Below are 15,008 nucleotides of genomic sequence, written 5' to 3' on the forward strand. Positions count from 1 at the left end.
TCTTATTTTGGATGACTGTAACTGATATAGTCTGTTATATGCCTCTAACTGCTTTCCAATATTATAACTGAATGACGTCTTTATTATATATGCATGTCGTATATTTTGGGGATGTCACACTTATGGTATCAGAGCAGTTTCTTTCTTAGGAACAACTCTTAGGTTCCGTGTGTGCCACACTATTGCCCTTATACTCTTAGTGCGTCTAGCTCCTTTTGATTCGATTGATGTTCTGTTCTTTTTGTGTGAAACAGAATAATGGCGCCCAGGCTTCCACCTCCTCCACCTCCTCAAAATGAACCCTCTGAGTCCAATGCAAGACTAGAGGCTGTAATTGAGGCTCTTCAGCAGCAAAACACTGTTCTGGTGCAACAAAACACGGTTGCCCTTCAAAACCTAGAAGCCGCTAGGATAGCCGCTGAAAACGCCAGGATATCTGCCGAGAATGCAAGGACGGAATCTGACCACACCCAGAGGCAGCTGATGGATATGTTGACCAGGGGTGTACCCACTCAGGGTGCTTCCTCATCTGTTGCTCCAACTCAGGAGTGGACCTTGGAGAGTTTTCTCCAACACCATCCGGCCAGGTTTAATGGAAAGTGCAATCCTGATGAAGCTGATCACTGGTTCCAAGACATGGAACGTATCTTTGAGGCGAAAGGGTGTCCTGATGAGAGAAAACTGGCCTACACCCAGTATTTACTAACAGGAGAAGCTGGCCATTGGTGGAACAGTATGAAGACGATCTTGACTGGAAGAGAGACTCCTATTACGTGGGAGCTATTCAGGACCAAATTTTACACTGAATACTTTCCAGACAGTGTAAGATTTGCAAAAGAAGTGGAGTTTCTGGAGCTAGCACAGGGTAACAGATCAGTTTCTGAGTATGCGGATCGATTCAAACACCTTCTCCGCTTCAACACCATGACAGTAGATGAAGTTTGGCAGTGTAGAAAATTTGAAAATGGGTTGAGGAAGGATATAAGATTACTGGTGAAGGGGTTGCGCATCCGAGAGTTCTCCGCTTTAGTGGAGATGGCCCGTGATATGGAGAAGACCAAGGGAGAACCAGAAGGGCCACAGAATCAGCGGATCCAACCACTGAGGGTTGGAGGGCCTGCGGTATCGAGGGGTGGATCCAGCTCTAGGACGACCCCTTTCTCTAGACCTACCTCTTCTGGGTCCAGAAGTTCATCGTCTCAGCCTTCAGTACAGCAGGGGCAATCCAGTTTTGCTAGCCCAGTCCGATGCTTCATGTGTGGGGGACCACACCTCCAGTCTGTGTGCCCTCAGCTTATAGGGTACAAGAAGTGTAACATCTGCAGACGAGACGGCCATTATGCTAGAGACTGTCCTACAGTTAGGAGGACAGGGCCATCGGCACGCCCATCGGGGAGAGCAGTACAGAGAGGTGGCAATGTCAGGCCGCAAGCAACAGGGAGGGTTTACGCCTTGACTGGAGCTGAGGCAGCCAGCGCAGGTAATCTCATTGTTAGCAGCTGCTTATTATCTGGAGCCTCTTGTGTGGCACTGTTTGATTCGGGGGCGACACATTCATTTGTGTCAGAGGCTTGTGTGGAGAGACTTGGTTTAGTGGTTAGAGAGCTCTCATGCGATCTGGTGGTGTCTACACCAGCAGCTGGGTTAGTCAGGACATCTAATGTGTGCTCCAGATGTCCTATTGAGGTCGAGGGGCGCAGGTTCAGAGTGAACCTTATTTGTCTACCTCTGCAAGGGCTAGAGGTAATTCTGGGAATGGATTGGTTAGCCGCCAATCGTATTCTTTTAGATTGCGGTGGGAAAAAGCTAATATTTCCCGAAGAGGATGAAGACCTGTCGTTGTCGCTCGGTGTGTTGAGGCAAGACATCTTTGAGGGGGCTAGTTGTTTCTTAATCCTGTTTCACATGGACGGAACCCCTGATTCCATCTCTTCAGCGCATGGCAACCAAATTATCGACCTTCGAATTGTGAATGACTTCTTAGATGTATTCCCTGAAGAAGTTCCGGGTTTACCTCCCCCACGAGAGGTCGAGTTCTCTATAGACCTAGTGTCAGGTGCAGGACCGGTGTCTATAGCTCCGTATCGAATGGCTCCGGCTGAATTGGCTGAACTGAAGAATCAGATTGAAGAGTTACTAGAGAAGAAATTTATCAGGCCAAGTGTTTCACCATGGGGTGCCCCAGTACTGCTAGTGAAGAAGAAGGATGGTAGTTCTAGACTGTGCGTGGACTACCGACAACTTAATAAGTTGACAATCAAGAATAAGTATCCACTGCCAAGGATAGATGATTTGATGGATCAACTGCACGGAGCTACCGTATTCTCTAAGATCGATCTGAGGTCGGGCTACCATCAGATTTTGGTGAAGGCCGATGATGTACAGAAGACGGCTTTCAGATCCAGATATGGCCACTACGAGTATGTGGTCATGCCTTTTGGTGTGACTAATGCTCTAGCCATCTTTATGGATTACATGAATAGGATATTCAGACCGTTCTTAGATAAATTCGTAGTTGTCTTCATAGACGACATACTAGTTTATTCTAAGACTCGAGAAGAACATGAAGATCACCTTAGAACAGTGCTTGGGGTATTGAGAGAAAGGAAGCTTTATGCCAAACTGTCTAAGTGTGAGTTCTGGATGAAAGAGGTTCAATTTCTAGGGCATGTCATTTCAGCTAGTGGAATCGCCGTAGATCCAGCTAAGGTACAAGCTGTACTTCAGTGGGAAAGGCCCAAGACTGTTACTGAGGTAAGGAGTTTTGTGGGTTTGGCGGGCTATTATCGCCGCTTTATCGAGAATTTTGCCCGAATAGTAGCGCCGTTGACGCAATTGACCAGAAAAGATAAGCCTTTTGTGTGGACTGACAAGTGTGAAGTCAACTTTCAAGAACTAAAGCAGAAGCTGACTAGTGCTCCAGTATTAGTGATTCCTGACACAGGGAAACCTTTTGAGGTTTTTTGTGACGCCTCTTATCAAGGGTTAGGATGCGTACTGATGCAAGAAAAGGGAGTGGTCGCGTATGCCTCAAGACAGCTCAAAGTACATGAGAAAAATTATCCCACTCATGACTTAGAGCTAGCCGCTGTAGTTTTCGCTTTAAAGATCTGGAGGCACTACTTATATGGGGCACAATTTCAAGTCTATAGTGATCACAAGAGTTTAAAATACCTCTTTGATCAGAAAGAGCTGAATATGAGACAAAGGAGATGGATGGAGTTCCTCAAGGATTATGACTTTGATCTTTTGTACCACCCTGGGAAAGCTAACGTAGTAGCTGACGCTTTGAGCAGAAAGACGGTGCACATGGCTTCGTTAATGATTAGAGAGTTGGAATTGGTGGAAGAGCTCAGGGATCTGAGATTGCAGGTTGAATTAGAGCCTGACGTCATCAGATGCAGTAGATTGGTAGTATCCAGTAGTATGATGGAGCGTATTAAAGAGCGTCAGTTATCTGATACCGAGCTTCAGAAGGTAGTGGCTTTAATTGGCACTGATAAAGGAAAGGACTTCAACACAGGGACGGATGGTCTCTTGAGGTTCAGAGGTCGGGCGTGTATTCCTAATGATGGTGAATTAAAGAGATTAATACTAGAAGAAGGACACCAAAGTCGTTTTAGCATGCATCCAGGCATGACTAAGATGTACCAAGACCTTAAGAAGTCTTTCTGGTGGTCGGGTATGAAGAACGATGTAGCCCAGTTTGTGGCCTCTTGTCTTACTTGTCAAAAGGCTAAGGTAGAGCATCAGAGACCGGGAGGCTTATTGCAACAGTTGGAGATTCCGGAGTGGAAATGGGATAGCATAGCCATGGACTTCGTTACCCATTTACCACGCACGGTTAGAGGTCATGATGCTATTTGGGTAATTGTGGATAGGTTGACCAAGAGTGCTCATTTCTTGGCAATCAATTTAAGGATGTCTATGGCGAAGTTGGCTCAACTGTATATCAATGAGATTGTGAGACTACACGGCATTCCTTCTAGCATCATATCCGATAGAGACCCGCGCTTCACTTCTAGATTCTGGCAGACGCTTCAAAGTGAAATGGGCAGCAGATTGCAGATGAGCTCCGCTTACCACCCCCAGACAGATGGTAAGTCAGAGAGGACGATCCAGTCACTAGAAGACTTGCTGAGGACGTGTGTCTTGGATCACTTGGGTGCTTGGGATGAAGTGTTGTCGTTGGTGGAATTCACCTACAACAACAGTTATCAGGTCAGCATCGGTATGGCACCATTTGAAGCATTGTATGGGAGACGCTGCAGAACACCTCTCTGTTGGTTTCAGGATGGAGAAGTAGTGTTGACCGGACCGGAGTTAGTTCAGCAGACTACGGAAAAGGTGAGGCTTATACAGGAGAGAATGAGGGCATCTCAGAATAGGCAGAAGTCCTATGCTGATCGGAGACGCAGACCATTGGAGTTTGAAGTTGGGGATCATGTGTTCCTCCGAGTGACTCCTACTACTGGTGTAGGAAGAGCCATTCGTGCTAAGAAACTATCTCCTAGGTATCTAGGTCCTTACCAGATTTCACGGCGCATAGGACCGGTAGCTTATGAGATAGCCATGCCACCCCGGTTGGCTAACCTTCATCCAGTTTTTCACGTCTCACAGCTTAGGAAATATATACCAAATCCATCTCATGTACTAGAAGTTGAAGATGTCAGTGTCAAAGAAGATCTAACCATGGAGGTACAACCAGTCAGAATTGAGGGGAGCCAGAACAAGTGGCTTAAAGGCAAAACTGTGAGTTTGGTCAAAGTCACCTGGGATGATAGAACGGGTGACTCAACCTGGGAATTGGAGGAACATATGAGAGAATCTCACCCTCATCTATTTTCTGGTAAGTTTAATTTTCGGGGACGAAAATTTTAATTGTTTGGGAGAATGTAAGGGCCTGAAAAATAAAAAGGGGCTACTGGGCCTTAGTTGGGGGCAGCCAGGCCCAGACTAAGGGAACCTGACTTTAGCAAGGGTCTTTTCCCTAACCTCAGATTAGTCATTCTGCTTTTCCTCTTTCTCTCTCTAAACTCAGTTCCATTTCCCTATTCTTGCTCTGACTTCTCTCTACCTTTCCACCACTTCCCACCGTTGGAATTTCAAATAGGTGGTATTCTTTCGTTCACGGAGTTGAGGGCTTCCTATTCATCCGATTAAAATTCCGATTTGAACGGGTAAGTTGGTTTTTCCATTTTCTTGAATCTAGGGCATGCAACTTTACTGGTTGCATGCAGCTGGCTAATACTTCCTTTTGATTCCCTGTCGATTCTAGCTCTAAGAGCTGTTTTCTTCACCATTTAGGTGGTTGTAGAGCACTGTTGGGTTCTCACTGTGAGGGGCACGGCTAGGGCACTCTAGTTGAATATATTGTTTGACTTCCAGGTAAGGGGAGCTAGACGTTTTCTTCTGATTTTATTGTATGAGGTGTATGTGTGTTGAAATCTGAACTGTTGTGCTGTTAAAGTTGAGTTTTAAGATTGAATGTGTAGAATAATATGTACTGACATGTTCTTATGTGAAACTGTAAATTATGTTATATGACACTGCCTTGTATGTGAATGTTGTGTGAACCATGAATTGAGGTTGTGACTGAATTTGGGGTTAACCATGTGGTAGTGATTAAATATGATGGAGAGCGTTAATACTGTTATGATGGTCATTTTGGGAGGGATTAAGTAAACTGAGGTAGGAATTTTAGTTACTATGATTGGGAGTGTGATTGAAGTACTGAGATAGTGTAGAGTGGTAAATTGGGACAGGTTGAGAGTACTGTGTTGGTAGGATAGAAGAATCTTAAAAACCTGAGTTGGCACATCCCTGATCATAGAGCAGCCCTGGCCTGGTCCAGTCAGTTGTGACTGGTCATATGTGCTGGCGTCGAAGGTGAGACTGATGCGTTCAGACATCTGATTCTTCTCCGATGACCAATTGGGTTAGGGAGATGTGGTTGAGGTGGAAATCCTGTCTTAGTCATATTTAAAATGGTAGAATCAAAATTGGGTCCTTGGGTTGATGAACTTGGAAATTTAAGTTGAAAAACTTGGTAGTAATCACTTTAGAATCATGCTAAGAACGTTTATAATCATCTAGACAAGTTTAATTAGGCGTGATACAAGAATTAGGAGGGTTAGAAGTTGGGGAAATAACTGGAAGTGGTAAGGATTAGTGTGAGTGTGTGATTCTGCAGAATTCACGTTCTGCAGATTATGCAGTGTCGCTATGCGAGTTGTCTCGCATAGCGAGACCCTGTAGAGGGGTGCTCACTGTCTTGGTAATTCGCTGTGCGAGTTGGTGCGCTGTGCGAATTATCAGAGGTTGATGCTCACTGTTTATGGACTCGCCATGATGAATCATGTCGCTATGCGACTGGTTGTGGTCTGGGATCACTGCCCATTTAATTCGAAGAGCGAGTGGGGTGCATAGCGAGAGGTTTGAGGTGTGATGTATGCTACGAATTAATTCGCCATGCGAAATAGGGTGCGCTATGCGAATTTTAGATGTCCCTTTGTCAGGAAAATTCGCCCAGCGCATCAAGGGTGGTGCGCTATGCGAATTTTAGCTGAAAAACACTTTCCCGTCAGGGAAATTCGCTCAGCGCACCAAGGGTGGTGCGCTGTGCGAATTATGTGTGGCAGATTGAGTGTTTTCGGTGTTTTTGATGTTTTGGGAGTTCCGGATGTTCGTTTCGGACGTTCTTTAGTTCGTTTTGGGGGTTTTGGACCTTTCCGGAACTGTTGGTCATGGTTTCAAAGTTGTTTTCTGTGAGATCCCGGAAAATTTTAAAACGTAATTAGATGTCAAATCAGTAATTACGATACTGCTGATTCACCTAGTAGCTTCCATCAATGAGCCGCGACACACGTCCAGTGCATTAATTGCGCACTAAGCTCTGCATGCACACACGACACTTGTCACGTTAGAAGCTTCCAATTCAGAGTTTGGTATGCAGGTGTCAGCGAGGGAGACGTTCGTTCAAACGAACGTGAGTTAAGCAAAAAGAGTTTTCGAAAAACCCTCCACTCACCTGTATCACTCATCTCCTTCCTCTGAATCAGATTTTCCAATTTCTCTGATCTCTCTCTAGAACCAGTAACCTTCTCTCTTCAACAACTCATCTTCTTCTTCTCCGATTCACTTTCCAGAACCGTAGGAGTGTTCGTCCAGTTGAGACCTTTCATTTGGACCGAACAGAACTTGGATCGGAACTGGTAAGTTTTTCTGTCTTAAGCTTCGTCCCTTTTTCTGGTCTCATGCGAACCCTAGTTGGTTGCATGAATGGGTTCTAGGTCTGAGTTTTGGTTGATTGTTTTGGTGTCTTAGTTTTACGTGGGAACTGTGGAACGAAACTTGAGAGTAGAAGTGGTTAGAGGAAACCCTAGAATCGTGCTTTTGGAAGATCACTGCTATCCAGGTAAGGGAAGCTTACATATATTTAAATTTATACGTGTATGATTGTATGAAAGCATGATTGGGTTGTCTGTATGAAATCTTTGTATGCGTGATTTTCTGATCTGCATGAACGAGCCCTGTTGTGCTGTTATGAATGTACTGATATGATTTTTCTGGATTGTTGAGCTGCATGCATGGTTGAATCGTATGGATGAATACTATAATGTATGAATTATTAAGATGTTGATTATTGAATATGAAGTAATCTGGAAGTGAGAGTGTAAAGTCCATAAATCTGAGATTCATTTGAAGTATAAAGTTTAGGTTAAAATGTTGAAATCTGAAAAAAAATGGCTAAGGTTGATAATTCTACACTTAAATCCTACTTTTGTTAACTAACGCTCGTCACTGTACGGTCTTATACCGTTCGGTTTTCCTTATGATACTTTAAAATGGAATTCTTTCATTTGGAAAGAATTCTGCTCGAGAACGAGCGTTCCCATTTGAGTAAAATAGTGTTCGACCTCATGTCGAGCATCAGTCTTCAATAGCGTTCGACCTCATGTCGAACGTCAGTCTTTAATAGTGTTCGACCTCATGTCGAGCATCAGTCTTTAATAGCGTTCGACCTCATGTCGAGCGTCAGTCTTTAATAGTGTTCGACCTCATGTCGAGCATCAGTCTTCAATAGCGTTCGACCTCATGTCGAACGTCAGTCTTTAATAGTGTTCGACCTCATGTCGAGCATCAGTCTTTAATAGCGTTCGACCTCATGTCGAGCGTCAGTCTTTAATAGCGTTCGACCTCATGTCGAGCGTCAGTCTTAAATAGCGTTCGTCCTGATCTCAATTAGCGTTCGTCCATACAGTGAATTAACGTTCGTCTTTTTATGGAAGTGTAACAAAGAATGAAAATGTGATATTGAGAGAATTATAAAGTGAACGAACCCTATATGAGGTGAAATTATGATATTGATATTTGAACGAGCGTTCCAAGGAGGAACTACTCTTGGTTGGAAATTGATATTTGTAAAGTATGACTGTGGATAAGTTTAGACTCGCTGTCCATCCTGATGTTCCGTGATACGCCTCTTCAAGTAGAAGGGGGTACTCATGTGTGGGAACGGCAGGAGGTCCTTAGTCCATAAGTTAACATGGGCGACGTAAGAACGGACTTACCTCGAGTGGCAGCTGTTTAATGTTACCCAGTTACTACATCACTCGGGTGCAAGGACGCTTGAAACTACACAGATTCATACAGTCCGGACGGTCTGTCTAGAATATTTATATTTATGTTTTGGTTGAAGTTATATGCATATGTATTGATTGTGTGATGATTTGAATATAAATGTTGAAGTATGAATTTAAAATACGTAAGCTTACCCTTGCATTTCCATTGTGTTGTCTACTGTACATGTATACTCCGTCTTGTCAAAATGCAATGATCATCCGTTGTGGATGTGAGCAGATGGTGGAGCGTCCCTTGAAACACTGCTGGAAGAAGAAAATTTGGAGGACGCGACCCTGGTGGATGTTGAAGTCAAAGCCGAGCCCTAGAGCGCTCGCCAGTATAGTATAGTTTATTATGTGTTTTATGTAGACGTTCGGTTGTAATCCTGTAAAACCGTTCGTCCTTAAACTCTTTATATTATGACGTCCGTCATTTCTGTATGTTTTTTTGAACGTTCGACACCGTTAGTGCTCGTTCGGTCTTTGTAAGACTGCACTGTTTATTATCTTAATGTAATTAATCTTGATTATGGTAATTACTATATTTTGGGATGTTACATTAGTGGTATCAGAGCAGTTTTGTTCTCTTAAGGACGCTGTAGGTTATGAGCGCATTACGTTTTTACTGTGTGCTTATCGTGTGTTTAATAAGTTAATGTTTTAACTGTTAGACACTTCTAACGTTCGTTTTCTCTGGTACAGAAAACGATGGCCCCTAGACTCCCTCCTCCACCCCAACCTAACGAACCTGATGCGTCCAACCACGCCAGGTTGTTGGAGACAGTGATAGACCGTTTACAACAGCAGAATACGACCCTAATGGAACAAAACGCCACCCTGATGCAGCAAAACCAAGCTGCCATGCAAAGTCTGGAAGCTTCCCGTGCTAGCTCGGAAACAACCCAGCGACAGCTGATGGAGATTTTAGCATCAACCAGGCACACTGCGGGAGCGTCTTCTTCCAACGCTGCCCCGCCTACTGCTGAGTGGACCCTGGAGAGTTTCCTCCAACACCACCCGGCTAAATTCAGTGGGAAATGCCTTCCTGATGAGGCAGACCAGTGGTTGAGAGATATGGAGCGTATTTATGATGCTAAGAGGTGTCCGGATGAGAGCCGCTTGGCTTTTACAGAGTATTTGTTGACTGGAGAAGCAAGTCACTGGTGGACGAGTATGAAGGCCATCTTAACGGACGCTCGGAATCCAGTAACCTGGGCGGTTTTCAGAGGCAAGTTTTATGAAGAGTATTTCCCGGACAGCGTACGTTACGCTAAGGAAGTTGAGTTCCTTCAATTGGCACAAGGAACCAAGTCTGTGTCGGAGTATACCAACACCTTTAAACACCTCCTGAGGTTCAATACGATGGCTACTAACGAGGAGTGGCAGTGCAGGAAGTTTGAGAATGGGTTGAGAAGTGATCTGAAAGTCTTGATCTCAACTTTGTGTATTCGGTCTTTTCCTGCCATGGTCGAGCGAGCCAAGGTTTTGGAGAAGAATATGGCAGAGGCAGAACGGTTGAAGAGGCAGCAAACAGTGAGTAGGGGACCAATGGTGTCCAGGGGAGGTGCTGTACAGAGGAGACCTCCTTACGCTCGTCCAAATCAGTCTTCTCAGACGAGCGGATCACAAGCAGTAGTCCCTGTCGGACAGTCTGGGCAGGGAGGTGTTGTTTGTTTTCGGTGTGGAGGACCACATTATAGGTCTTCATGCCCTCAGTTGGTGGGAGTAAAGCAATGCACTCGTTGTGGAAGAAACGGGCACCTGGATCACGAGTGCAATATGAGTGGGCGTGCTGTGATGAGGCCACCTAATGCTGGAAGAAATCAGCCAAGAGGAGGACGAGCCCAAGCTAGTGGGCGAGTGTATGCTATAACGAGCGCTGAAGCAGCGAGTTCAGGTAACCTTATTGTTGGTGAATGCATGCTGTTTGGTAGACCCTGCTGTGCTTTGTTTGATTCGGGGGCAACGCACTCCTTCATCTCGAAGGCGTGTGTTGAAAAGCTGGGATTAGAAGTGAGCGAGATGCAGTTTGATCTGGTGGTGTCGACCCCAGCAGCTGGTGAGGTTAGGACGTCCACTATGTGCGTCAAGTGTCCTATAGAAGTGGATGGGCGTAGGTTTAAAGTTAGCCTCATCTGCTTACCTCTTCAAGGTTTGGAGGTTATCTTAGGAATGGATTGGTTGGCTGCCAATCGTGTTCTTCTTGATTGTGGAGCGAAAGAGTTGATCTTCCCTGGTGTAGATGAAGAAGTTCTTTCAGTGACGCTCGGTCAGCTGAAAGAAGACATTATGGAAGGCGCCAGCTGTTTCTTGGTTATGACTCACGAGGATCAGGAATCCAGAGGAAGGGTAGAAGAACGATCGTCCACTAGAAACGGTAATGGACGATCAGTTGTGGACGAGTTTGCGGACGTTTTTCCGGAAGAGATCCCTGGACTTCCCCCTCAGCGTGAAGTGGAGTTTACAATTGATTTGGTGACTACAGCCGCTCCCATCTCGGTTCAGCCATATAGGATGTCGCCTGCGGAGTTATCTGAACTAAAGAAGCAGATTGAGGAGTTGATAGAGAAGAAATTTATTAGGCCGAGCGTATCACCCTGGGGAGCGCCCGTGCTGTTAGTAAGGAAGAAGGATGGCAGCTCTCGGTTGTGTATTGACTACAGGCAATTAAATAAGCTGACCATCAAGAACAAGTACCCTTTGCCGAGGATAGATGACTTGCTAGATCAACTACATGGGGCTGCAGTATTCTCGAAGATTGATTTGAGATCCGGATATCATCAAATTAGGGTTAAAGAAGATGACATCCAGAAGACAGCATTCAGGTCGCGATATGGGCATTATGAATATGTGGTGATGCCTTTTGGAGTAACGAACGCTCCAGCCGTGTTCATGGAGTACATGAACCGCATATTCAGGCCTTATTTGGATAAGTTTGTGGTCGTTTTCATAGATGATATCCTCATCTATTCCAAGACTGAAGAAGAGCATGAAGAGCACCTTAGACTCGTACTTGGAGTGTTGCGGGAGAAAGAATTATATGCCAAGTTGTCTAAGTGTGAATTCTGGATGAAGGAGATCCAGTTTTTGGGTCATGTGGTGTCGGCTGGAGGCATCTCGGTGGATCCAGCGAAAGTGCGAGCGGTATTGGATTGGGAGAGTCCGCGTTCGGTCACGGAGGTACGTGGTTTTGTTGGACTGGCGGGCTACTACAGACGTTTCATTGAAGGTTTTGCTAAGATAGTAGCGCCGCTAACCCAATTGACCCGTAAAGATCAGCCGTTCGCTTGGACTGATCGTTGTGAATCCAGTTTTCAAGAGCTGAAGATCAAGCTGACGAGCGCCCCAGTGCTGGTTATTCCGGATACGTCTAAACCGTTTGAAGTTTATTGCGACGCTTCTCATCAAGGTCTGGGTTGTGTTTTGATGCAAGAGAGGCGAGCGGTAGCGTATGCGTCTCGGCAGTTGAGGATTCACGAGAGGAATTATCCAACGCACGACCTGGAGTTGGCAGCGGTCGTTTTTGCACTGAAGATCTGGAGGCATTTCTTGTATGGATCCACGTTCCAAGTTTTCAGTGATCACAAGAGTCTCAAGTACCTCTTTGATCAGAAGGAGTTGAATATGAGGCAGAGGAGGTGGCTTGAGTTCTTGAAGGATTATGATTTCGAGCTGCTCTACCATCCAGGAAAAGCGAACGTGGTAGCGGACGCTCTGAGCAGAAAAGTGGTGCATATGTCGTCTATGATGGTGCGCGAGTTGAGCTTGGTGGAGAGTTTCAGAGATCTAAGGTTACAGTTTGAGTTTGAACCGAACAGCATCAAGTGCTGTAACCTTAGAATATCTAGCAATGTGTTCGACCAAATCAGAATGAAGCAGCATGAGGATGAAGATCTGGTGAAGATACTAGACTCGCTCGTTTCAAAGAAAGATAAGGAATTCAACACAGGAACGGACGGCATGCTGCGTTACAAGGGTAGGACGTGCATTCCTAATGATGGCGAACTGAAGAGGATCATTCTGGAGGAAGGCCATCACAGTCGTCTTAGTATACACCCTGGCATGACCAAGATGTATCAAGACCTCCGGAAATCGTTTTGGTGGCCTGGAATGAAGGGTGATGTCGCTCGTTTTGTGGCATCATGTCTAACTTGTCAACGAGCGAAGGCAGAATATCAAAGACCTGGCGGATTGCTTCAACAATTAGAGATTCCCGAATGGAAGTGGGATAGCATATCCATGGATTTCGTGACTCATCTACCACGCACGGTCAGGAATCATGATTCAATCTGGGTGATCGTGGATAGGCTAACCAAGAGCGCCCACTTCCTAGCTGTCAACTTAAAGATGTCGTTAACCAACTTAGCTAAGTTGTATATCCAGGAGATCGTTCGTCTGCATGGGGTACCTTCGAGCATAATTTCAGATCGTGATACAAGGTTTACTTCACGGTTTTGGCAGTCACTTCAAAGCGAGCTTGGTAGTAGATTACAAATGAGTTCAGCCTACCACCCTCAGACGGACGGCCAGTCTGAACGAACCATCCAGACGCTAGAAGATTTACTGAGGACGTGCGCCCTAGATCACTTAGGCGCATGGGATGAGGTTCTGCCGCTAGTGGAGTTCACGTATAACAACAGTTTCCAGGCGAGCATTGGAATGGCACCGTTTGAAGCACTCTATGGGAGGAAATGCCGAACGCCACTTTGTTGGTTCAAAGAAGGAGAGCACGTACTAACTGGACCTGAGCTTATACAGCAAACGACCGAGAAAGTCAAGCAAATCCAGGAGAGGTTGAAGACGTCTTTGAGCAGGCAGAAGTCGTACGCTGATAAAAGGAGAAGACCGCTGGAGTTCGCTGCAGGGGAGCATGTGTTCCTTCGACTCAATCCAGTCACTGGTGTGGGACGAGCCGTTCGTCCAAAGAAGTTATCTCCCAAGTTCATTGGACCCTACCAGATATTGAGGAAGATCGGACCAGTGGCGTATGAGCTTGCGTTGCCACCCCAACTAACCAACCTTCACCCTGTCTTCCACGTCTCTCAACTTCGAAAATATATAGCAAATCCGTCACACGTACTGGAGTTAGAAGACATTCAGCTACGTCCAGATCGAACGTTAGAATTGCGTCCAGTTCGTGTAGAAGATAGCCGCACCAAGTACTACAAGGGCAAGGAAGTTCGCTTGGTGAAAATAGTGTGGGACGCTAAGACGGGTGATTCAACGTGGGAAGTCGAGAGCGCCATGAAGGACTTGTATCCTCATCTGTTCTTGGGTAAGTCTCTAATTTTCGAGGTCGAAAATTTTTGTAGATAGGTGGAATGTGAGATCCCGGAAAATTTTAAAACGTAATTAGATGTCAAATCAGTAATTACGATACTGCTGATTCACCTAGTAGCTTCCATCAATGAGCCGCGACACACGTCCAGTGCATTAATTGCGCACTAAGCTCTGCATGCACACACGACACTTGTCACGTTAGAAGCTTCCAATTCAGAGTTTGGTATGCAGGTGTCAGCGAGGGAGACGTTCGTTCAAACGAACGTGAGTTAAGCAAAAAGAGTTTTCGAAAAACCCTCCACTCACCTGTATCACTCATCTCCTTCCTCTGAATCAGATTTTCCAATTTCTCTGATCTCTCTCTAGAACCAGTAACCTTCTCTCTTCAACAACTCATCTTCTTCTTCTCCGATTCACTTTCCAGAACCGTAGGAGTGTTCGTCCAGTTGAGACCTTTCATTTGGACCGAACAGAACTTGGATCGGAACTGGTAAGTTTTTCTGTCTTAAGCTTCGTCCCTTTTTCTGGTCTCATGCGAACCCTAGTTGGTTGCATGAATGGGTTCTAGGTCTGAGTTTTGGTTGATTGTTTTGGTGTCTTAGTTTTACGTGGGAACTGTGGAACGAAACTTGAGAGTAGAAGTGGTTAGAGGAAACCCTAGAATCGTGCTTTTGGAAGATCACTGCTATCCAGGTAAGGGAAGCTTACATATATTTAAATTTATACGTGTATGATTGTATGAAAGCATGATTGGGTTGTCTGTATGAAATCTTTGTATGCGTGATTTTCTGATCTGCATGAACGAGCCCTGTTGTGCTGTTATGAATGTACTGATATGATTTTTCTGGATTGTTGAGCTGCATGCATGGTTGAATCGTATGGATGAATACTATAATGTATGAATTATTAAGATGTTGATTATTGAATATGAAGTAATCTGGAAGTGAGAGTGTAAAGTCCATAAATCTGAGATTCATTTGAAGTATAAAGTTTAGGTTAAAATGTTGAAATCTGAAAAAAAATGGCTAAGGTTGATAATTCTACACTTAAATCCTACTTTTGTTAACTAACGCTCGTCACTGTACGGTCTTATACCGTTCGGTT

At 45.0% G+C, this 15,008-nt stretch overlaps 1 protein-coding gene and 1 long non-coding RNA gene across 2 annotated transcripts; both read left to right on the top strand.

Annotated features, from left to right (window-relative positions):
* Positions 1-6,815: 6,815 nt before the first annotated feature.
* On the top strand, positions 6,816-9,048 carry LOC148203261 (uncharacterized). Its single transcript, XR_015784183.1, has 3 exons — positions 6,816-7,214; positions 7,327-7,417; positions 8,863-9,048. It is a non-coding gene; the product is annotated as an uncharacterized LOC148203261 (long non-coding RNA).
* Positions 9,049-9,332: 284 nt separating this feature from the next.
* On the top strand, positions 9,333-12,427 carry LOC148203262 (uncharacterized). Its single transcript, XM_088107381.1, has 4 exons — positions 9,333-10,521; positions 10,777-11,213; positions 11,301-12,130; positions 12,313-12,427. Exons 1-4 carry the CDS (start codon positions 9,333-9,335, stop codon positions 12,425-12,427), a joined length of 2,571 nt encoding a protein of 856 aa, XP_087963507.1.
* Positions 12,428-15,008: the final 2,581 nt, after the last annotated feature.

Source organism: Vigna umbellata, chromosome 2 (assembly GCF_029865625.1).
Source record: "Vigna umbellata cultivar VRB3 chromosome 2, Vumbellata_1.0, whole genome shotgun sequence".
Taxonomy (NCBI): domain Eukaryota; kingdom Viridiplantae; phylum Streptophyta; class Magnoliopsida; order Fabales; family Fabaceae; genus Vigna; species Vigna umbellata.